This window comes from Falco punctatus (genome assembly GCF_963210335.1).
Source record: "Falco punctatus genome assembly, chromosome: 4".
In the NCBI taxonomy this organism is placed as follows: domain Eukaryota; kingdom Metazoa; phylum Chordata; class Aves; order Falconiformes; family Falconidae; genus Falco; species Falco punctatus.
The window spans coordinates 51,139,966-51,163,392 of NC_137583.1; the positions used below are offsets into that span (position 1 = coordinate 51,139,966).

Sequence of the window (23,427 nt, forward strand, 5' to 3'; positions counted from 1 at the left end):
AGTGCGGCAGCTGGGGATGCCAGGAGACCTCAACAGGGAGAAACGCCTGGTCCCTGCTGCAGCAGGAGCTCAGGGCCAGCATGGCCCCAAGCCCTGCATGGTGTGGCCCCAGTGCCCAGCCATGGGCTCCTATCCCCGTGACATCCCTGTGCTCGGCCCCAATGTGGCAGGCGGGTGCCAGGCTCTGTGCCGTGGGGCCTGTGTCATAGCGCTGCTGCCATCACCACCAGCCTGTGGCTCAGCAGGGACTGGTGCTACCGCCAGCTTTGTGCCAGGGTAACTGTCATGTCTGCCACACCACCACCGAAACATGGGCCAGTGCTCCTGACGATGGCCGGTGGCACACGGGCACCACTGGGCTGCAGCTCCCTGCGCTGGTGGGGGGATCCCCCCGTGCTGGCAGCCCCCCAGCATGGCCGGGCCCGGCACAGGCGAGCCGGTCTCAGTGTGGGAGAAGCTGCGGGTCCCGCGTGGGCTGGGGTAACTCGCTGTCACCAGGGTGTCCCAGCCCTGAAGCTGCCGCGACAGCTGCCCCACATGCTGGACAAGGGTCCTGCGGCACCGAACGCACCCGGGACCCTGACCCCGGCCGGCGCAAGGGGGCCACTCCCGCGTGAAGGGGCGCTTGGCAGTCCCGCGCCCACCCGAGTCACCCGTGGGCTCGGAGCCACGTGGCTGAGCACCCCGGTCGGTCCCCCCGTGGGACCCCCGCCGCTCCCGGCCCCGGGGTTTGCAGCACTTGAGGCCGGGCCCTGCGCCCGGGGGGGCCGCGCTGCGGTGGGCTGGGGCGCGGGGGTGTCCGGGGAGGGGTCCGGGGGTGCTGCCGGGCCCGCTCCGCCGGGGCCCGCGGGCGGAGCCGCCGCAAGGCCGGGGTGACGGGCGCCGGTGCGTCAGGCGGGCGGGGCCGGCGGGACGCGGCGCGGCGGCGGAGCGGGGCAGGTCGGTGCCGGGGAGGGGGGACAGACGCGCCGCCGGGGGGCACCGGGGAGCCCCGGGGGCGGGGCGGGGGGAGCGGGGACGGGGACCGGGACCCCCCAACTCGCGCTCCGGCCGGCCCCGGGCCGGCCCCCCCGCCTGGAAGCGCCGCGGACACGCGTGGGAGCCGCCGGCCCGGGCTGCGCGGGGGGAGCCGGGAGCGGGGCGGGCGCGGGCGGCGCGGTTGGGCCCGGCCCCGCTGGGCTCGGCTCGGCTCGGCTCGGCTCAGCCCAGGTGGGCCCGGCTCGGTTCGGCTGGGCTCGCCCGGCGCGGGTGGGCTTGGCTCGGCTGGGCTTGGGTGGGCTCAGCCCGGCTGGGCTCAGCCTGGCTTGGTTTGGGTGGGCTCAGCTCTGCTCGGGTGTGCTCTGCCCGGCTTGGCCCAGCCCGGCCTGGCTCGGCCCTCATTGCTGCTCCGGTTGAGGCCGGGCCCTGGCACCTTCCCCCTTGGGGCTGCTGCAGCTCCCATATCCCCCATATCCCTCATATCCCCCATACCACCCACACCTCCTGTACCCCCTATATCCCCTGTACCCCCTGTACCACCCACACTGGGATACCTCGACACGGCAGCTGGGGCAGGGCAGGGGGCACAGGTGGGTGGGAGGACCCCAGGGGTGGCTCGGTGGGTGCTGGTGGTCCTGGCACAGCCCAGCCTGGCCAGTCGGCAGAGGCACAGGGCCAGTGCGGGGGCTGCAGCCCTGGTGTTTCCCCCCCCCAGGGATGTGGGTGCCGTGACTCACAGTGGGTGCCCATGACAGACCTGGCTTCGCCCATGGGCGAGAGCCCTTTCGCCTTCCCAGGCGGCGAGGAGGGGCTGGGGGACGAGAAGGCGCTGGTGATCCACAGCCAGGCAGAGGAGGAGGCGGAGAAGGAGTTCAAGTGCATCCTCTGCGGGGAATGCTTCGGCCAGCAGCTCAGCCTTGCCCGACACCAGAAGCACCACGCTGGGGAACGCACCTTCATCTGTGCCGAGTGCGGCAAAGCCTTCAGCCTCAAGCACAACCTCATCATCCACCAGCGCATCCACACTGGGGAGCGTCCCTACCAGTGCGGCGTCTGCCAGAAGAGCTTCAGCCTCAAGCAGAACCTGCTCACCCACCAGCGCATCCACAGCGGTGAGAAGCCCTTCTCCTGTCAGCGCTGCGGGAAGCGCTTCCGTGAGCAGCGCTTCCTCCTCAACCACCAGCGCACCCACGCCGAGGACCGGCCTGGCACCACCACTGACACCGATGTCCAGCCTGGCGGCAGCCGCTCACCAGAACCTCATGAGGCAGCCGGCGGCCCCTTCGCCTGTGCCCGGTGTGGAAAGAGCTTCAGCTGCAGGAGCAGCCTGGCCATGCACCAGCGCAGCCATGGTGGGGAGCGGCCCTTCACCTGCCCCGACTGCGGCAAGACCTTCAGCCAAAAGGGCTCCCTGAGGATCCACCGGCGCACCCACACCAGTGAGGCCCCCTTCGCCTGCGCCCAGTGTGGCCAGAGCTTTGCCCAGAAGGGCAACTTCACCGCGCACCAGTGCACCCATGGGGCCGGGGCTGCCCTCACATGAGCCCCCGCCCCACCTCGGCACCCCCTGCCCACACCGGCCCCCCTCCAACCACAGGTCCTGCGGTGCCCGTGCCACCTTTGGGGCTGCCCCCCTCAGCCAGTTCCCACCACAGGGTGCTCCACTCGCACTCCCTCCTGCAACGGGGAATTCTGTCCTGCGGGAGCTGGGGGTCACTAGACGCTTCCCTGGGGTTACAGGACAGCGCTGTCGGCACGGTGCAGGGAGCCACCAGCATACCTGCTCGGGGCACGTCACACGGCTCAGCCGCACACACAGCCGTGTCCAGCCTGACAGGATGCCAGGGAACGCCCAGGGCCGTGCTGCTCACCTGCTTCCCACCCCTCGTCCTCCTGCTGGGTTTTTTCTCCTGATGGCTAGGAGGCCATTCCTACCAGCACCAGGATCCTCAGGATCTCCTGTCCCCTGTGCCAGGAGGAGCCTCATGCAGCCCTCGCAGTTCCCTGGGAGCCCTTCCTCCCCCTTGCCCAGCACCACAGTGGTGCAGCCTCGTGCTGCAGCCTAAACCCCTTGGATCAGGGTGAGAGACCATGGAGGAGGAGGAGGAAGAGGAGGGAGGTTTCCCCAGGGCATCCACACGCCGTCCCCCTGCCCTGGCTGGCATGGCTGCAGTCCACTGCGGTGAACCCACTCGCCAGCCAGCATGGCCGAAGTGCCAGGTGCTGGCGCAGGGTAACCTCTGCTGTGATTGCTCACCCAGGAAATGACAGCTGTGACTGCCGGAGCAGAGCCGGACCTCAGCAGCTGCCAGCCCCATGCCACATCCTGCAGGGATGGAGCCGCACCACCGGGCATGAAGAGGAGGAGGCAGTGGCTCGCCCCGGCTGCATGGAGAGCCCCCAGTGGTGCAGAAATCACACGAAATAAAAATTACATAAAACACAAAGCTCGAGGGTGGAGACTGCTTCCCCACTGGCAGCAGCTCCAGCATGGAGGAGGGACTGCAGTGAGGTAGGGGGCTGCACCCCACTGCGGCAAGGCAGAGACCCCCAGCCCAGGCAGCCCAGAGGTCCCAGCACGGTACCAGCGGTGAGGAGCTGAAGGATGACAGCGGCGGGTAGCACCTGGCCAGGAAGGTGTGGGGTGAGGGTGGCAGGGAGGACGCAGGGTGGGAAGTCTCCACTCTGACACCAAACTGTGGTGGCAAGCCAGAGCCTGGCTGGGAGAAGTGAGATGCACCAGGGTAGGAAAACCTCTGCCATGCCGGGCACATGCGGCTGCAGGAGAGGACTGGCACATGGCACAGCTCTGGCTCCTGATGAGGCCAACGTCCTGGTTGCTGCTGAATCCTGAGGGAGCTGAGCCAGGGCTCCCTCCTGCAGACCCTCCCTGCACCCTTGTGTGACACCCTGGGCCAGCCACAGGATCCAGGTCAAGTGTCCCCACTGGGGGGGACATGTGGCACTTCACAACACCCCAGCCTTCACCTGGTGCCAGCAGCGCTGCCTGTCCCGGGGCAGGATGCTCCATGCATGGAACAATGAACCAGAGCAGCAGAAATGCATTTTCCAAACCCAGGGACGTTGTTTCCCGAGCGTGTCACTCAGCACAGGGCCGTCCTGGTGGGCTGGCACCACGCTGCCCACGCGCTTCCCCCCAGCTCCCAGTACTCCCAGACAAGGAGCAAAGCCCTCACGGGTGCCTGCACAGGGACCCCCCGCACTGCCCTGTCCCCCCACCATCTCCTTTGCTGCTGTTGTGTGGAAATGCAGGTACTTCGATATGTATCATTAAACGAATTAAAGCCTGGAAAATCCCACGTCTCCATCTCACTGGGAACATGGGGAGCCCTGCTGGGTCAGCCCATCCCTGTGCTGGGCACGCAGAGCAGAGCTGGGAGAACTGTCCCGGCCTTCCCATCGGCACTCCGACCCCGCCGGGGTGTCCTGGAGAACAAATGCAAACATGTATTTAGCAAAGCCCCCAAGTCACGTTCCATGGTTGTGGTTCACAATGTGCAGTCAAGCCAGGAACCACATTCGAGTGATGGCTCTGGGTGCTGCACAGCGGCAGGGGCTGCTCTGCTGGGGCTGGGGGCGGGGGGCAGGGGCAGCCGCTGCTCAGGCTCACTGAGGCCACCCCTCACTGGGGATGGAACCCCTTGGATGCCGGTGTGACCAGCTCTGCACCACCGCCTGCCAGTGAGCAACAGGCCACATGGCCCCGCTCATCAAGGCACCGGCTCCATGTGGCTCCTTCCCCTCTGGCATGGCCGGGGGGCGTTTCTCTCTTGTGAGTGGGCGTTTGAGCCTTGTGCCAGCTGCAGTGGTGTTTGCTCCTGTCTCCCACTCGCTTTTCCGGGCTCTCCAGGTTGCCAAAGGCCCCACGTCACTGGTGGGATGGTGGTGGAGCGAGACACCAGCTCACCCTCTGCAGCGAGCCCCTTGCAGGCATCCGTCCCAGCCTCCCCTTCCCTGGCTCGGTGCCTACCACTGTCGCTGGACCCTGTACTGGGGACCGGCAGAGTGTGCCCGCACCGCCACTATCCCCAGGGAGGGATGTCACTGGGATGAGCAGCAGCCAGAGCAGGGGAACACCCAGCATGAGCTTGGGGACACCTCCACGGGCTCAGGCCTGGCGTGCTGGCTGCTGTGGTGAGCTGGGGCTGTGCCATGAGCTCAGCCTTCACTGCTGGCCCCCAAGCACCCCACCCTGGGTGCTGCCAGCCCTGGGCACCCAGGAAATCCTTTTTGTGCTTGGTGCCGCTGGAGCACCACTCATCACCGGTATTTTGAGGGTGCTGTGCCGGAGCAGGTTCCTGGCATGGCTTATGCAGTGGGCAAAGGGCATTGGCTGCCAGTGTGGGGAGCATGGCTGAAGCTCTGCTGCCAGCATATGGGCTGTGGGGGGCAAGAGGAACGTCCTGGTGCCCCATGGCTGTCCCTGCCCCAGAAACTCGGGCAACACAGTCACCATCCCAGCACATCCCCAGCTCAGCACCTCCCACCCCTGCCCTGCCTCTCCTCACTGCCAGGCTCTGCCCCTGCCGCCCTCACCGGTTTTACAGCAGCGGTTCCCTTTTGCCTGACACCTGCCCTCGTGGAGCCGCCAACACAGAGCACCCAAGCTGCCAACAGGGAAAACCATCGGCGGAACTGGGCCCCCCTGCAGCACCGTCACCCGAGGCTGTGCATGCGTGGGGGGCAGTCCCATGTCCTGGGGTCCCTGACATCCCTGGGATCTCTGATTCTCTGGGACTGTGTGGCCCTCGATCTCTGCAGTTGGTGGATCCTTGGGATCCCTGAGTCTCTGAGGCCCCTGTGTCCCCATGTCCCTTATCCCGATGTTCCCAACACCCAGTGTCCCGATGTCCCAGTGCCCCAGCCCTGCTGTTCTCCATGCTGACACCCGGTGTTGCAGCTCTGCTCCAGGGGCTCCGTGGCCAGAGTTGCCCCCCCCGCGCCAGCAGGCAGGTACTGGGGCCATCGGGTACCGGGGTTGGCAGGTACCAGAGCCAAGCTGGAGCGTGAGCTCAGGCAGGTTCTGGGGGCCAGGGAGGGTGCCAGTGTGTCTTCCCACCTTCAAGCAGCCAGACATGGCCACGTCCCCGTGGCAGGTCCCAGTGGGCTGCAGAGGCAGGGGGCCACGGAAAGGCAGGATGTGGGTCATGCCTACACAGATGGGAACAGGGGAACATCCCCAGTGGCAGAAATCACAAACATCTGAGAACCCAGAGAGGTTTTGGGGGAAACCCAGTGTCACAGGACAGGTCACCCACCCCACTAGGGGGACGTCATTGCCCCAGCTTGGCCACGCTGGTGGGCAAGGTCTCCCTTTCTCCTTCCCACCCCTTTCATTTCCAGCAACAGGCTGAACTCAGCTTCTTCCCCATTCCTGTGCAGTTTGGGGCTTTCACTGCACCTGGCCGGGGCACACACATCCTGCAGGGCCCCCGGAGCCGCAGGTGGCTGGAAGCCCCCGGAGGGCAGGGGGTGGGGACATGCAAGACCCCGCTAACGGAGTGCGGCATCCGGGGGCCCCAGAGATGCCTGAGGCTTAGCAAGTCTCCTTCATGGTGGGAAGCGGGTCCCCTGGGGAGGTGTCAGCCCATGAGCCGGCTGCCACGTGGTGGCTGCCTGGCAGAGCCCTGCTGGAGCTGCCCCAGCCCCACAGCTGGACCGCTCACCCCCAAGGACATGCAAGATCCTCCTTCCCACGGGGGTCTTGGGCTGAAGCAGCTCTCATGGGGCAGCCCCCCCACAGAAGCACCACCACAGGCTGCTGTTTCACCCATCCTGCTTTCCACTAACCCAAACTGCTCCTGAAGTGATGATGGGGACTCTGGAGCAGTATGTCCCTCATGCTCTCCCACCCCTGAGGGGACCAGGGCACAGCACCGAGCATCCCTCCCTGGGAGTGTCATGCCAGAGCAGCACACCCCCTGGGGTACAGCTCCGAGGACAGCGGGGCTGTGGTGGCCTCAGCCAGCCCAGGAGCTGCTGCCGGCTGTGCCATGCTGTGCCGGGCTGTGCCTGGGGCTGGTGCGTGTGACAACACTGGGAGCATCGTATGGGCACCAGCGGCGGCATGCAGTGGTACCAGGAGTAGCCCAGGACTGCAGGGCACACCAGTCACAGAATCCCAGAACGGTTTGGGTTGGAAGGGCCCTTGAAGACCCCCCAGTCCCACCCCTGCCACGCGCAGGGCCCCCTTCCCCCAGCCCCGGTGGCTCCCAGCCCCGTCCAGCCTGGCCTTGGGCACTGCCAGGGCTGGGGCACCCACAGCTGCTCTGGGCAGCCCGTGCCGGCGCCTCGCCGCCCTCACAGGGAAGGATTTCTCCCTCAGCTCTGATCTCCATCTGCCCTCTCTCAGCGCAAAGCCGTTCCCCCTTGTCCTGGCGCTGCAGGCCCTTGGGAAATGCCCCTCCCCAGCTTCCTCGCCGGCCCCTTTGGGTGCTGGAAGGTGCTCCAGGCTCTCCAGGAGCCTTCCCTTCTCCGGGCTGAACAGCCCCAGCGCTCCCAGCCCGGCTGCACAGCAGAGGGGCTCCAGCCCTCTGGCCATCTCTGTGGCCTCCTCTGGCCCCGCTCCAACAGGTCCGTGCCCTCCTTATGCTGGGGGCCCCGGAGCTGGAGGCGGCGCTGCAGGGGGGTCTCAGCAGAGCGGAGCAGAGGGGCAGAGCCCCTGATACTCGGGGTGCCCTGACCTGGGTGCAGGATTTTGCGCTTGACCCTGTTGAACCCCATGAAGTCACCTCTCCAGCCTGCCCAGGTCCCTCCGGACAGCATCCCTTCCCTCAGCCCTTCCAGCCCTGCCTACCCCACAGTTTTAGCTCCTGCTCAAGGCGCCAGACACACGGCCATAGGCTGGAGGTTTGTGGTCAGCACAAAGACGCAGCACAGTGTGGGCGTGGGCTGGGCTACCAAAAACCCTGGGCTACAACGTGCCTAAAGTTGTCATCCTAATTTTCAAATAGCATTTATTATTACTGCCAGGACTAGAAACCCAAAGTTAAATCAGGATGTTCACAATAATCTTGCTGTCACACATACATACCTTCTGACTCTCTTGGTAGCCGAATGTGTCCCTTTGTAATAGAAAAGAACACTTTGGTTTGCAAAGTGTCCATCAATGTGTTATGATGCAAGGGAGAGTCCAAAGACAGTTTTCCTTACAGTGAGATGCTCTATCTGGTTTTTTTCTTTGAGAAAATCCTCTCTAAAGGGTGGCTGGGAAACACTTAGTCTCTGGGATGTCCTCTTTGCCTTGGAACTTCCTCTGCAGCAGTAGTCACTTAACAGCTGTTGGCATGGTCTGCTAATTGGTGTACAGGTTTGCCCAGAGCAGCTGTGGGTGCCCCAGCCCTGGCAGTGCCCAAGGCCAGGCTGGACGGGGCTGGGAGCCACCGGGGCTGGGGGAAGGGGGCCCTGTGCGTGGCAGGGGTGGGACTGGGGGGTCTTTAAGGACCCTTCTAACCCAAACCGTTCTGGGATTCTGTGAAACCAGCCCAGGGTGTGAGCCCTCAACCAAAGGCCCTGTGAATAGGCTTTTCCCGTGGATGCAGCGAGCTCCAGGGTTTGCAGATAGCGAAGCTCAGGGCAGGCAAAGGGAAGCACAGATAACCTCAGCTTTTGCACAAAGGGCAGCTCCACCTCCTCGCTCCCTGTCCATGTTCCCTAAACAGCCCACAGGCTGGGGTGATCTGAGTGGGAGGCTGCCCTTGCCCTGCCCGTGGCCCAGGACAGCCCCCACAGTGCCATCCCCATAGAGTTCACAGGGCCGAAACACCTCTGCTCCCTGGGGAACGGGGTCTGATCGCCATCCAACTGAGCCTCCCACGGCTCAGCAGCACAGTGAAAAAAGTTACATGAGAAACCAGCTACAGCCCTTGTCACAACTGGGAAATGCCATTGTAAAGCCACCAGACAGAACAAACCATAATCAAAACAAAAAACTGGGACAAGTACAGCATTTCTAAATCCTGCATGGTATGGTCAGCCCTGAAGTGGTCAGGCAGTTGGACTAGATGATCTGTGTAGGTCCCTCCCAATGGAATTCTTCTATTCCTTTCCTTTCTTTTCCTTTTTTTCCCTTCTCTTTCCCTTTCCTTTTTTCTTTTTCTGTTCCTTTCTATTTCTATTCTACTCTAATTCTACTCTATTATTTTCTACCTCTGTTCTATTTTACTCTATTCTACTTCTATTATATTCTATTCTATTTCTATTCTAATTTCCTTTCAGAAAAATAAGCAAAGGATTAATTACAAATGGCTTAAGTAATCAGAAAGTATGTGGAAGACTCATGACAAGTTTAGAGGAAAATAACTTTTTAAAAAACTTCATTGATGTTAAAATGAAGGAATTTCCTTCTAAAAACATTCAGGCAGGACAGAGAACTGCTTTTTCACTCTTTTGACCAAGATATTTTTAGGGTGCAGATAACCGTGAGAAGTTAATGTTCCTGTAATGACCCAGTGTGTGATACCAGTACAAACAAACTTGAAAACAAACCATTTATTAAACTGCCATTATGGAAACACAATCAAAACTTCCATCTCTGTTGACTTTCAGTTCTCATTTGGAAAGAACTACTGGCCAAGTCAATATTCCTTATTCATGAAAATCACAACCCACACCCTAAAAGCAGGTATAACAATCTTGTTTCTTCCCCTTGATGCTCCAGGAATAACAGTAGCATAATTTAAAACTATTTACCAAAGTCACCTGTGCGCTTTGTGCCACACTTTGAATTTTGCAGCTTCTGACAGTTTGGGTTTTCTCCTCCAGATACAATGGCTGGAGTTTAACTGCTGCCTGTCAAGTGTAGCAGGGCATGTTAGAGAGAACGTGTGTGGGAAGAGATTTCTCTGAATTGCAAATCAGCTGCGCTAAGCAAACTGCCTTGTATTGGCTTTCATCAAGGAGCCACTCCTGTACTCTTAACAGCAGAATCTGCACAACGGTCACAGAAATGGGCAAGTATGGAAAAACATCACCTCCTTGCTATGGGTCATGTTTCAGTTGGGTTCTTCTCCCCACTGCTCTGTGCCCACAGCCAGCACATCAGCTCTGTCCTCTTCAGTCACACAAGAGCAGGGCTGCCCATTTTCTGGGCTCATCAGACTGAAGAGGCTTTTACTGGAACAAGTTTTGGCTTCAAAGTTCCCAGGCTGGGTGTCCATACACCAAAATATAAAGGCTATTCATGAAGTAGCTGCACCTCTGGTAGGGACATGGTTTAGCAGTGGGCTTGGCAGTGCCCAGTTAATGGTTGGACTTTATGATCTTAAAGGTCTTTTCCAACCTCAATGATTCTGTGCTTCTATGATTATGAGTGGTCCCTGCCAAACATGTTTTTTTTAAGGTGAAAGTGTTGCTAGGGCTCAGCAGGTGCCACTAGTGGGACAGGATGAGCCCCAGTACCTCCCTGGCCTTGCCAGGCTCCAGCTACATACAGGGGTTGTGCTTGGAAACCATGCCCACCTTCCTGAGTGCTGCTTGTCTAGGCCCCAGGCTCAGTTCAGTTCCCTGAGCCCCCCCCCCAGGCTGGTGCCCCAGCCCCTTCCCCAGCCCCCTGCCCGGCTCTGGACACGCTCCAGCCCCTCAGGGTCTGGCTGGTGCTGAGGGGCCCAAACTGAGCCCAGCATCCGAGGGGCGGCCCCCCCAGTGCCCAGCGCAGGGGGACGGGCACTGCCCTGGCCCTGCTGGCCACGCCGTGTCTGACACCAGCCAGGGCGCTGCTGGCCCCCTTGGCCACCTGGGCACGCGGGGGGCTCGTGCCCAGCCACTGCCCCCCAGCCCCTTCCCTGCCGGGCAGTCCCCAGCCCCCTGCCCTCAGCTCCTGGTGCTGGTGTGACCCCTGGGCAGGGCCTGGCACGGGGCTGGGGTGACCCTCACACAGCTGGGCTCGGCCCCTCAGCCAGCCTGCCAGCCTGCCTGCCCAGACCCCCTGCAAGAGCCCCCTGGCAGGTTAGTGCTCCCCCCAACTTGGTGCCACCTGCGGGCACTCACCAAGGAGAGGACCCCCAGCATCGGCTACCACCAGCAGGAGCCAACCTGCGAGCAAGGCCGAGGCCTCAAGAGGCTGTCCATGAAGCCACCCCCTGTGGCGGCCCCGACGGGCCAATGGCGGCCTCGCTGGCGGTCACGTGACAGGAGGGCGACGTTCAAAATGGCGGCGCCGACAGTAGCGCGCTCCACCTGCGGCCCCTCCTCCGCGAGTGCTTCCGCAGGTCATGTGTACGCTAGCCACGCCTCTGGTTGGCGCGGCCTACTTCCGGGAGGCGCGGGGCTCCGGCCGGAAACGTGCGGGGCTGTGCCGGCGGGAGGAGGTACTTGCGCGGAAGTGGCGTGGCCGCTCGCATCGTGTGGCCTACTTCCGGCATAGAGCCTACGGGAGGAAGGCACGCTAGTAGCGCCGTGTAGAGGCCCCGGGCAGTGCTCCCCCGGCTGCCATGGCGGGGCACACGCAGGTAGGAGCCGTGCCCTGGTGCAGGATGGCCTGCTGTGCCATCCCCAGTGCCGCAGCCCTCAATGCCTGAACCTCTGTACCCCCCTCCCGCCTCCCTGCGGCCTTGCGCAGTGGCTGCCATCGTGGCTGGCACTGCTGGCCCCCTGGCCTAGCCACAGCGTGGCCTCATGCCACCCCCTGAGCTAAAGCCCCCCCAACCCCCCACCTGCGCCCCCAGCATGGCCTCACTAGCTGGCCCTGCCATGCCACGTCTTCAGTCATGTGGCCACACAAAGCCAGAGCCTGGCCTGTGGCACGTGGTGTGATGGCTGCAGCAGGTCTGTGTGGGTGGCTCCAGCTGCTGGTGCACCATGGGCTGCCAGGAAATAGAGCCAAGCTCTAGGCATCATCTTGCTGAGGCGTCGTTCTCTGAACATTGCAGAATCCCTGAATGGTTTGGGTTGGGACCTTGAAGACCCCCCAGTTCCCCCTCTGCCACACACAGGGCCCCCTTCCCCCAGCCCCGGTGGCTCCCAGCCCCGTCCAGCCTGGCCTTGGGCACTGCCAGGGCTGGGGCACCCACAGCTGCTCTGAGCAGCCTATGCTGGTGCCTTGTTCTCACAGGGAAGAGTTTCTCCCTCATATCTGATCTCAATCTATCCTCTTTCAGCCTTTGTCCTGGCCTACAGGCTCTACTAAAATCCCTAAGATCCTTATCCCCCACCCCCCTCCCGGGCGTGCAGCTTCCTCAGAAAGTGCTGTCCATTGGTGCTTCAAACTGCATGATTTGGTTTTTCACCCAAGGGTGGAAGTAGCACCTGGAAAATAAAACATGTAAGAATGCCCTCTCCCCCACGGTGGTGGGCTTCCCTGTCCAAAGGTGGTGCAGTTCTGCAATTCGTCATGGTGCAATCCTTGTGTGGCAGGAGCCAGTGACCTTTGAGGACGTCGCTGTCTATCTGAGCCGAGCGGAGTGGGAGGCCATTGCAGTGAGACAGAGGGATCTGTACTGCAGCGTCATGCTGGACAACTACAAGCTCTTGACGTCCCTGGGTAACCCAAAGCTTTAACTACTGGGTTCAGGCTGCATCCAGGGAGGGCACAGCTGGGGCAGGGATTTTGTGTTACATTTGACTCCTTCTGAGGGGCTGATCAGAGTTATGGCTGCAGCGTGGGGGTAACTGCTTCCAGCACCTGTGCTCCTGGGGGAGTTTAGTGCTGGAAAAATGCAGGATTTGGGTCTTGTTGAGCTGATGGCTGCCTCTGAAAACAACGGCAGGTGAGCTGCCTCCCCTGAGGTCAGGCAGGGACCCACTGGGGGGTCCTAGCCACAGGCCGATGATGTGGGTTGGAAGGGACCTTAAAGACCATCTGGTCCCACCCCTGCCATGAGCAGGGACACCTTCCACCAGCCCAGGTGGCTCCAAGCTCTGTCCAGCCTGGCCTTGGGCACTGCCAGGGCTGGGGCACCCACAGCTGCTCTGGGCAGCCCGTGCCGGCGCCTCGCCGCCCTCACAGGGAAGGATTTCACACCTGTCAGAGGACAGTACAGTTCCCTGAACCAGTGAGGTCCCACTGCCACCACAACAGGACAGAGATCTCTGATTACCAGCATAAAGGGTCTGGGCCAGGCACCTGGGAGGACATCCCATGCCCAGAAGCTGCTCCTAGGCTGAGCACCAAGTAACCCCTCACAGGAAAATCCTGTCAGTAGAGTTGGGAGTTGGTTCCTGTATTCCCATCAGGGCTCTGCCCTTGCAAATTAATCTCCAGCAGCAGCTCCAGTATCTCTCTCTTCGCCCCCCCCCCCCCATGTTCTGGTGTTGTTTCTTCTTGGCCTCTTCTGGTCACGGTGCAGTGCAGCTTGGGGTCACAGAGAAGACCTTTATTTTTTCATGTTAACAGTTTATTGCTGCCATTTGTGTTAGAATGACACGCTCTGTTCTGCCCCCCAGGTTATCCAGGCCCAAAACCTGACATTTTGTACCGGATAGAGCATGGGGAAGAGCCGTGGCTCTGCATGCCGCACAGCCCAGTGATGTGGGACGGACCTGACTGCCCCTCTCCAGGTGAGCAGAAACAATCTAACCCCTTGGCTCGCCAGGGCGTGGTGGCATGTTCCAAAGGCCACTTCAAGCTTCTCTTTTTCTGTAGCAGTGCCCAGCATGTCTCCAGGGTTCCCACTTGCTCTCCTGTCCAAATCCTTCCCCTCCCCACGGTCTGTTGTGAGGCATCTCTCTCCTTTCCCTCTGGCCCTGCAGCCCTCCCCACACAGTAGCAACATCCAAGGGAAACGGAGGTTGCCTCTCTCCCTGTGCAAACGCTGCAACTCTGCAGAGGTGGAGGCTTTCTGGCTGCTGATGGTGGACAGGGCTTCTTCATCATCCTCCTCCAGCCCCGTGGCAGGGCTTCCCATGCTGGGAAGGTGATGTCCGTCTGGTTTCCCTACAGGGTATGGCAGGGACGTGAGCTGGCTGGAAGAGCCTCCCTTGGGCTGGTGGCCCTGTGCTGGTGAGCGTTGCATGCGGGAGGAGAAGACACAGACACCCTTCCAAGGTGAGTCCCGGTCCCCCTTCTTGCTCGCCACCGGACTCTGGAGCAAAGAGCCTGAGGTGGGCTCCAGCCCCGTCCCTGTCCCCAGCTGCTTGCGCTGTACCCGGTCAGTGCTGCCAGGAGTTCTCCTGTCCTGTGCATGCAACATGCTCAGGCAGAGCTGAACTCCCCTGTCCAGCCAGGTGGAGGACAGGGACGTGTGTCATGGGTGGCCCCTGAACCAGGGAGAGTGGATTTTTCTTACTTTCAGTGTCTCCCCCATTCAGTACGGCCCCTCTCTCCCTGTCCTGCCACAATGCCCCCACCAGGAAGAAGGCAAACTCTTCCCAACCCACTCTCAGCAGGAGGATGGTGCATGCAGTGGTGTCTCCAGTCTTCCAGACCGCTGAACAAGTTCAGGTGTCTTGCAGGTCAGAGTGAGTCGCTGTCGGAGGCAGCTGGCAGAGGAGCGGGGCCAGTGGAAAGCGGAGAGAAGGCACAGACAGCGTTGTGTCCTGGGGAGAGAGGAGAAGATGAAGAAGAGGTCACAGCAAGCACAACCCAGAGCAGAGGATTCCCCCTTCAGCCAGTGACAGAACAGCAGAACAAGAAGGCACATCCTTGGGAGCACCTGGATGGTAAGCCTAGGGAGAGGTTTCAGAGGAGTGGCCCAAAAAGTCGGTGCGCCCTGGGAAAAGTGACATTTCTGCAGGGAAACAGGAAACTGTCTGTCAAGGAACTGAATGAGATTATTTTGAAAGACCACTGTTACTGTGTGAGGGAGACATGGCTCTTGCATTGCGCCTCACAGCTGTGTCCTGTGAGAGAGCACAGCTACTGCAGAAGCCACGATGTTGGTGTCTCTGTGTTTAAGGGCCACCAGAACCATCACATACAAGGGATTGCTTATCAGGGTAGAGTTAAAAAAATTGATCGTCTTACCGGTAAGGCTCGGGTCATGCTGCACAGGCTGGAAAAGCGAAGAACCCAAACAGAGCGAATCATCAGGAAAGCCAACAGAATTCTGTGGCGTTACAAGTCTTTTGACAACAAGAGGTTGAAGTTGCCTCAAGGCTCCTCTAGCCCCGCCTGTCCACCTGAGCCTGCTGCCCCTCCTGCTAAGGCAGAAGACAACCCTGCAAAGGGAACATGCGAGGCATTTTGTTCTCCTGCAAATCGGAAAGCTGTGTCCCCCAAGCATCAAAGTGAAGGTAGCTCCCTAGGGCTGTCGCCAGAAGCACTCAGTGACCTTGCGGTGTCTTTTGAACCCCCACCCTCAAATGCAGCTGCAGAGGTGAAGAGCAAAGTGACACAGCCCAAGGTGCCTGTACATCATGAGGTGCAGAGCACACTGCAGGTCCAGAGCCCCTGCACTAAGCAAAACATTGAAGAATGTGAACTAGTGAATTCAAATTATGTATCACTGCGTGATGCATACAAACTATTGATGCAGACTGTTGACCGCTTATTGGACTCTGTATACCAGAACTTTGAGCTTCATGGCTGCTCTGTGTAAGGATCGGTGGCCCATCATCATTCAGATCGACAGCTGATGGGTGGCACTGCGGGGACCTGTCGAGCTGACAGTCGGGACTGTCTTCCCTGCAGCAAAACCCACTGAAGCGATCTGAGAGAAGAAACGCTCTGAAAGGCATGTAGGGGCAGATCAGTGGGTATAAAACTTGGGGTGCAGTGCCTGCTGGGGAACCATCATGCTGGGAGGCTCAGGGGGAAAGGCCAAGGGGAAGGGAAGGATTGGTGTGGATAAAATGAGATAGCATGGAAAAATGGTGCAGAGGGGGAAGGATGGACAGCCATGTGTGAACAGGCACCTGGTCAGACTGTTTCTGTCTGGGCTGCGCTTGATTGCAGCGGTTCTTCCTCTCTGCTTATTAAACTATTCTAAATTATTGTCAGTGTTGTCACAGCCCCTGGTGGGTCCATCTGTGTGCTAACTGTGCTCACAATGGAGCAGCTGCTTGCTGGGCCCTGGCGGGGAGGAATCCCCGGGGTGTTCGCACCCTCTGTGTTTTCTCGGGATTGACTGATGCAGCGTGAGGGGAGTGGAGCTCGTGGGGTGGCGTGTTTTGTCCACGCCTTTGTGGCCACGGCTCTCAAAGCAGGGGTTGCACTCGGGGCAGGATGAGGAATGGCCCCGGTGCCCCCTGCGGGCCAGGCTCGGCCCCCGCCGCGGCAGGCCTGTCCCGGAGGGGGTCACAGGGCAGCCGCCATGGCCGGGCCCCGCAAGGGCGCCACAAAATGGCGCCGCCGGTGAGAGCGGCCAATCGCGCAGGCGGGTGGTGTCACGTGGTGCGGTGTGGCGCAGGGGGTTCTGGGGCAGCCGTACGACTTCCGGGTCACGGGAGGGAAGGCCCCCTTCGGGCGGGACTCGCCACCTGAAGTACGTGATCCGGATGTTTGCACACGTCCCTTCTGCCGCCGTTGCCGTGGTAACGCGGAAGCCACTTGCTGCTTCCGCGGGGGGCGGGGCCCCATGCGGCCGCCGGGGCCGGGGCCGGGGCCGCTGGTCCGTTTCGGGCCTGGGAGCGCTCAGCCCTGCCGGACCGCTGGTACCGGCTACGGGCCCCACCCGGGCAGAGGCCAGGCCGAGGGCAGGCGCAGGGCCCGACGGCGGGTGTTACCCAGCACCGTAACCGGGGACACCCCCCCTCAGAGGCTCACCAGGCCACCCAGCTGTGGTGCTCAGCGGTGCTGGGCGCCTCCTCCCGTGGCAGGCCCCGGGCCGGGTGGGCACTCGCTGTTTGCAGGGGGGATTTGCAAATCGGCAGTGTGTTGCGTGCCCGTTCCTGTTCACGTATGGGGTTGCTCACAGGTGTCCTGCTTCCAGTGCGTGCCCTCGGGCAGCACCACGGATGCTTCTCATGGATCCCACGTGCTCCCCGGTGGGGCTCACCCGCTTTGGGGGCGGCGGTTTGAGCCGGTGGTTGTGATCTCCCACTGCCACAATTATCTTTGTCCTATTTTCAACTAGTTTTTGTTGACATCAGTGGATTGCAACACCTTATCAGCCTGTCTCCTCCCGTGGCCAAAGCTCCTGCTTTCCTCCCTCAGGAGCATCTTTCTGCGTAGCTCAGATAATGGTGTTCCTGACACTGTCTTTGTTCCCTGCCCTTCCCAAGGCTGCCTCCCTTGAGCAGAAGTCCCATCGTTCTTCACTTTTAACAGCTTTAAAGAGTCACCTCGGCCTAAACCTTGGGCACAGATTTGTTTAACATACAGTTAAACACTACACTGGAGAATCAGAGTTTGGTGACTGGGGAGTTTAGATGACCCAGGGAGTGGTTCCTTGCTGGGAGTGGGTTGTGTGGGGCCGTGGCTGCAGCCGGTGCCCAGATCGCCCGTGGTCTCTCAGCCAGAGCCAAGAGTCAGTCCCAGGGTGATGGGCAGATCCAGTTCCCCAGCATGGGATGTGGCGGGGGCTTCTTTCATGTTGGAATCCATCGGGGCCACGCTGCCTCAGCCCAAAAGGGCTGATGAGCATGTTGGGAACAGTGAATGGCTGTGGTGTTGGGGTGACTGCTCTCAGCGCCCCGGGGGAGCCCTGTGCTGGGGAAACACGGGGACTGGGTCTCTGTGAGCTGGTGGCCGCCACTGCCACTGACAGTGTGATGCTTGGCAGCTTCCTGCCCTGAGGCCAGGCAGGGACCTGGCGCGGGTCCTGGCCCCATCTCACCTGGGTGCTCAGGCAGTGATGCTGCTCTGTGGTGCAAAAGGCACTTGTGTCCAGGGGCTTGGGGGGTTTTCTCCCTCCACCTTCATTAAAAATGGAAGAAGTAAATGTGTAACAGTGCAGGGAAAGTGATTAGTGTGGAAAAGGGGAAACTAGCAGAAGCACGGGTGTAAATCCTGCTGTTCTTTGCGCACGTAACAGGAAGATGGGTGCAAACAGAAACACACAAACGTGTCAACCTGACCTGTTTGCACTTCACCAACCCATTTCATATTCTTTACCTCCTCTTCCCTCTTGTTTTCCTGTCCTTCTTTCCCTTGGGCCATGGGGTGTCTGGGTGTGTCTCAACGTGCCGTCTAACCACTTTAAACTGGCATCTTGTCTTCTCCTTTTGCTGCCAAGCTCAAATTGCACCAGACTCCCAGAATTATGAGCTTGACTGAAAAAATACTAGTTCAAAAACTAAAAGCTTTTTTTGTTTTGTTTCTATGCCATTTGGTTTTGAGCCATTGTGGTGCACTTCACTCATGTTTTTAGACTTTCTACCATGGTTGTAAAGAGTAATTTTTTTAGTAAGGCTTCTGCACAGAGCAGGGAGTTGGACTTGATCCTTACAAGTCCACTCTAACTTGAGATCTTTTATGATTCCATGATCCCCTGCTTCTGCACCTTCCCCTAAACATCCCCTGATAAATTCCATGCGGTCTCCAAATGCCCTGTGCCCTGGTAGCCAGTAACCCCTGCCCGTACCATCTCAGCTGGGTGCCCCTGGCGGCAGCCATGTTCCCTTAGAGCGACTGGGTTCCTCCACCTGTCTTTGTTCCTCTGCCCCATTGTGATTGTGGAGATTAGCCTTTAATCACTCAACCTACCTGAAGATATTTCTGGAATTCAGGAAATCTGGGTGATTAGGAGTACAATCGCCCAGCTGCAGCTGTAGACCTCTGTGTGACCCAAACCTCAAAGTAATAAATTCAAGTGAGTTCAGGAGAGATGTGCCCAGGGTCCCAGCCCTCCCCGGGGCTGCAGCGTGTGGACGAAGCACCCTTGGCACCAAGAAGGGCTTGATCGATAGGGTAGGCACAAGTGATGTGGGACAACGTCCCAGATCAAGACATGCTGTCCTTGAGTTTAGGGAGTGGAGAGGTGATTGACAGGTGTCAGCACTCTGTGTATTTATCTGAATAAACAATGATAGCCAAGGACTTTGCTGGCAGAAAATACAGCGCGGCAGGAGCAGGGCAGGGCCTGGAAGCTGGAGCAGGATGTGAAGCTTTGGTGGGTTTGCAGTGGGGGAGGAGCTGCCTGTGGGGGACATGTTCTGGGGCAGTGGTGGTTTCTCCATGTGTTGAAGCACCCAGCCTCAGGCTGCAGACCCGCCTGTGGCCAGGCCCCAGCCGCTGCGCTTGCTTCTCCAGCAGGATGGAATACGTGGGTTAATGTTAGACTAGAACTTGGATCCGATGGATTGACTGATTGCTCTGGCGTTGGCCTGCAAATCTGAGCGCTGGACCTCGACTACAAGGACCCAGGAATAATTCTGGAGATGACTGCCTGAGTAAATGCTCTAACGTCTCCCAGTTTTTGATGAAAATGGTGCATGAGCAATAAAATCTCCTTTTCTGAGGCGACCAAACATGCTGCAGCCTCCTTTCTGTCTAAAAGGTGGTTGATTCTCCTGATAATCACAAGATCCATGGGTTCTTGCTACAAATAATCTTGGATCTAATCCAATGAGACCTCCAGGTTTTTTTCCGACTTACTTCCACAGTGTTGTGCACTGAGGCTGTTGCTCATGCTTTCCAGCCAGTCTCTCGGCAGCCCTCTTTACACCCGCCTCTGTGTAACAACCGCATCTCTGTATCTCTTTGTTTTCCTTCGTAAAGACAAATGTCCTAAAGATACCCTATCTCCCATGCATGGTTCCTCCTCAATTCTCTTTTCCATGATGTTGTGTGAGTTGTTCTCTTAGTTTATCCTTTGTCTTTTCTTCCCCTTGCTTTGTGCAAGGTGGCACCCTTTGTTCTGCCTGTAGCATTCACATCCCAGCACCAGCAAGTGCAGAGTAGTTTTTTTGGGAGCTCAGGGCTCCCTGGCACCTGGAGCTCTTCCAAAACCCCAGTTGTTTGATGCCTGGGATTGCAGAGGGGGTGAAGAAGTGGGTAGAGGCAGAGGAGGTGCCCCAGCACACCAGTTTTGGGGAGATGTTTCCTCCAACCCAACCTTCGGGGTAGCAGAGGTGGATCTGCCCCATCCCTTGCCCAGAAGTGGCAGCGTTGCCCGCTCCTGCCCGTCCCTCCAGCCCCACCGAGGTCGCCCGCTCTCCCTGGCATCCTGTGGCAACAGCTTGCGCCAATCGACCGCAGTGGAGCAGCACTGACATCAGGGGCCAAGGTCCAGGCAGGCAAGTGTGCAGCAGCACCGAGACAGCCCAGCTGGGCGGCCGTGCCCCGCGCAGCGCCATGAGGCTGTGGCTGCTCTGCATCTTGGCTGCTGCCGTGGCCCTCATGGCCGTGGCTGGAGCCGACCATGGTGACTTGAAGAAAGTGGCACGGGGGAGAGAGGTTGGTCGCATGCAGAGGGGGGTTAAAGCTGGGGAATAATGGGGCCAGGCGCAGGGGAGACCATGGCGGGGGGAAACCTCCCCTGGCACAGTGGGCACGGTGCGAAGCAAAGCTTGCACCCCTGGCCCAGTCCCCAGGGACACCGGGTGCTCCGGCACCAGCACCCTGCGCCAAGCCCCTGCACAGGGGCCGGGGGAGCAGCTCTTGCAGCGTCCCCGTTCCCTGCGCTGCGCCAGCTGCCAGCGGGGCTGGGGACAAGCTCAGCGCACGGGGGTCTGGCCGAGCCCTTCACCCCTGAGGGTCACCGCCATGGTGGGGCTGCGCTCTGCCTGTGGGCCGTGTGCTCTGCCAGCCACAGCATTGCACAACTGGCAAATATTTCATCATGGAGGTGGTGAGGGGCTGTGCAGGGGAGCAGGGAGGTGGCAGCGGGTGGTCTGGCGCTGCATGGGGGGACAGGGGCTGTGGCACAGGGTGGTGGCTCAAGGCACAGGTGGAAGGCAGGGGAAGGATGTTGTTTGCAAACACAGCCCAAATCACAGCTGCGGATTGTGTGTCCGAGCAGGGATGGACCAGGAGAAGCTGGGGGTGACCTGGGCACGGCAGCAATCCTGTCCCCATCCTGGAGCAGTGGCAAAGGGGGCTGGCCGGCTATTTGCCCATCGGATCCTGCTCACTGGGGTGCTCCCTGCCTGCACCTCCCTGCCCACACTCCTACCACCCGGCCAGACCTGGGGGCACTTACGCAGCCACCAAAGCAACCCTGGGCAGCAGCGGGCTTGGGCAGAACCGGTAACAGATCTTCTCTCCACAGGTGACGAGCAGCGGGCGCCGGCACCGGCCCCACCGACCCTGCTCAGGGTGCTTCTCCGTCCTGAGCGAGGTGAGCCACAGCCATGCCGCACCACCAAGGTGGCTGCCATGGGGGCCGGGGGAAGCAGCGTGTGGGAAGAGGAGGGAAATTGGTGCCACCACTTATCGGTGTCACCCTGACAATATCCAACGGCCCTGCAGCACCAGCCGCTGCTGCAGCCACATCTCTCCCCGCAGGAGTCGCGGTCAGTGTCCTGGCGTGCCAGCGAGGATGATGAGGCTCAGCCAGGCAGGCGGGTGCGTACAGAGCTGGTGGTGGAAGGTGAAAGGTCCAGAGGTGCCGCAATGCACCAGGAAGTGCCAGCCCTGGGCCTGGAGCTGCCCGGGGGGTCACTGTACCCAGCCCTGCCCACGGCCAGCCCCTGGTCATGTCCCCCTGCCAGCACAGGCTGGCCTCAGGTGTCTCTCTCGCCTGGGGCTTGGGGTGATGCTGTGCCCACTCCCGCAGGTGAGAGCCAGGAGGGAGGACAAGGAACCAGCATGGCCTGCAAGACACCCTGGCAGCGTCCCACTGCTGTGGCAGGTAATGGCAAAGCCCCCCCGATCCAGTCTGCTGAAAGCAGCGAGACCCAGTGCTGGGGACCCCTGCCACAGCAGGGACCTCCCAGCAAACCCCACTGTGTCTTGCAGGCGGTGCTGAAGCCCTGGCTGGCGCGGCGAGGAGCAGTGCTGCTGGCTGGGCACAGCCCCGTACCAGGAGAGAGCCAGGGACCCGGCCGCCCCCAGGCTGTGCCATGGGGCACATCCACCCACTCCCAGCTCTGAGGCAGCCAGGGGGGCCTGTGCCCCCCCGTCGGGCACAAATGAGCCTGTGCCTCTGCAAGCTGAACCCTGCTGACTGCCATGTGTGCCCCCAAAGTGCTTCGCGGAGCGGCCCCCCCTGCGCCCCTTTGCCAAGCCACCAAATAAAACTGGTGAGCCAGAGGGAGTGAGTGTGCCTGCGGGGGGACATGGTGGGTGACCCTCTAACAGGGCAGCCCCGGCACTGAGGATGCTGCTTCCACAGCGGCCCAGCTCCCACACCACCAGGGTGGGGTGCCCACCCCAGGGGCACCTCTCGTCCCCAGGGATCCCCTCGTCAGTGTGGCCGGGACCCAGCCCGAGGTCGTGCCCCACTGGTGCCGGCACGAGTGGCTGCAGACACAGACACACCCACACACGGTGCCCTGGGGACCCTCTCGGCAGGGGGACAGGGTGGCAGCAGGATGATCCCATCCTGCTCGGCCCCTGCTCACATCCCTCCTTCCCCCAGCTGGTGCTGCCTGCCCCAGCCCACAGAGGGACCTGCCCCAGCAAGCACTGCCCCTCGCCCCCAGCGCCTGCCCCAGCACCCCCAAAACCAGGGCCCCAACCCCTGCCTAATTAGCATGAATGAAGACAGTAACCAGAAGCAAATGGGTGCAGCCACATGGCTCAATGGGCTACCAGGCAATGGCAGTAACTGGGACATGACAGGTGATCGGGCTGTAACCGTGGGGGGGAGGATCTGCAGGGGGGGTGCAGGGGCAGGGGAGCGCTGACTGTGCGTCCTGTTTGTGTGTCCTGTCCCGATGTCCTGTCTGTATGTTCTGACCTGGCCATGTGTCCTGTCCACGTGTCCTGGCCGTGTGTCCCTGGCACACAAGCTCAGCTTTGCTGCTGGCTGACTCTCTGGTGGGGAAGGTGGCAGCCACATCCCCCAGCTGGGGCAGAGACCCCGGGCACTGGGCTACAGCAGCTGGCCAGGGAGGTCCTGGCTGGGGCAACTGGGGACAGCGGCTCCTGATGTCCTGTAGGAGCGGCCGTGGGGCTGTTGACTCTGACCAGTCCCATCCCTGTCCCTGTCCCCATCCCCGTCCCCACCACGGGCCAGGGGGCTCCCGCCAGCAGCCATGGGCTGCAGAGTGGTGGCAGTGGTGGTGGTGGTGGTGGGATGGTGACACACCACCAGCCCAAGAGCGCACATGGGAAAGGTCACCACATCACTCAGCAGTGAGGGCTCGGCACTGACATGCCAGGCAGTGCCGTGGACCCATGGTGGGCTTGGTGCCGGCACGGGGCTGGGGTGGGGGCAGCAGCTCTGCAGCACTTGCAGCCCGTCTCCTGCCTTCGCCCCTTGGGCACCCACTTCACAGCACAGTGGCGATGGGCTGCCTGAGCCAAGAAGCTGCCTGGTGCAGGAGGTGGAACACGGTGTCATCCATCCGCTCCAGTGAGCACAGTGTGCCCGAGGTGGGAGCACAGCATGGGCAGGGTTGCTGCTGGTTGAGACCCCCATGATTGCAGGCAGCAGCCTGCCCAGCCCACCCCCTGCCCTGTGCCTGGCGGAGCTGTGTGGCACTTCCCAGCCCTCCATGGCGCTT

General features: G+C 60.8%; 2 protein-coding genes across 4 annotated transcripts; both read left to right on the top strand.

Annotated features, from left to right (window-relative positions):
• The first annotated feature begins 979 nt into the window (after positions 1–979).
• LOC308063154 (uncharacterized protein) lies at positions 980–4,298 on the top strand. The gene is made up of 2 exons (XM_080385727.1): positions 980–2,417; positions 3,240–4,298. The coding sequence occupies exons 1-2, from the start codon at positions 1,727–1,729 to the stop codon at positions 3,404–3,406; spliced, it is 858 nt and encodes a 285-aa protein (XP_080241853.1). The 5' UTR covers positions 980–1,726; the 3' UTR covers positions 3,407–4,298.
• An 87-nt stretch (positions 4,299–4,385) lies between these two features.
• On the top strand, positions 4,386–22,009 carry LOC308063150 (uncharacterized protein). 3 transcript variants are annotated; one of them, XM_080385722.1, is made up of 9 exons: positions 4,386–11,447; positions 12,306–12,478; positions 13,381–13,494; positions 13,877–13,981; positions 14,245–16,358; positions 21,027–21,095; positions 21,263–21,322; positions 21,534–21,608; positions 21,716–22,009. In XM_080385722.1, the coding sequence occupies exons 2-5, from the start codon at positions 12,445–12,447 to the stop codon at positions 15,471–15,473; spliced, it is 1,482 nt and encodes a 493-aa protein (XP_080241848.1). In that variant the 5' UTR covers positions 4,386–11,447; positions 12,306–12,444; the 3' UTR covers positions 15,474–16,358; positions 21,027–21,095; positions 21,263–21,322; positions 21,534–21,608; positions 21,716–22,009. The 3 variants fall into 3 exon arrangements, with proteins under 3 accessions (XP_080241848.1, XP_080241847.1, XP_080241849.1); XM_080385721.1 differs by having other exon boundaries at positions 12,352–12,478; XM_080385723.1 differs by having other exon boundaries at positions 12,352–12,478; positions 14,389–16,358.
• The last annotated feature ends 1,418 nt before the right edge of the window (positions 22,010–23,427 follow it).

What these genes read in the sequence shown, in the direction of transcription:
- LOC308063154 (XM_080385727.1), top strand. Translation starts at nt 1,727, where the DNA reads ATGACAGACCTGGCTTCGCCCATGGGCGAGAGCCCTTTCGCCTTCCCA. An exon ending in CCACCGGCGCACCCACACCA is followed by an intron (nt 2,418 to 3,239) that starts GTGAGGCCCCCT and finishes TTGCTCACCCAG; the next exon opens with GAAATGACAGCTGTGACTGC.
- LOC308063150 (XM_080385721.1), top strand. An exon ending in ACCTGACTGCCCCTCTCCAG is followed by an intron (nt 13,495 to 13,876) that starts GTGAGCAGAAAC and finishes GTTTCCCTACAG; the next exon opens with GGTATGGCAGGGACGTGAGC. An exon ending in GACACAGACACCCTTCCAAG is followed by an intron (nt 13,982 to 14,244) that starts GTGAGTCCCGGT and finishes TCCCCCATTCAG; the next exon opens with TACGGCCCCTCTCTCCCTGT.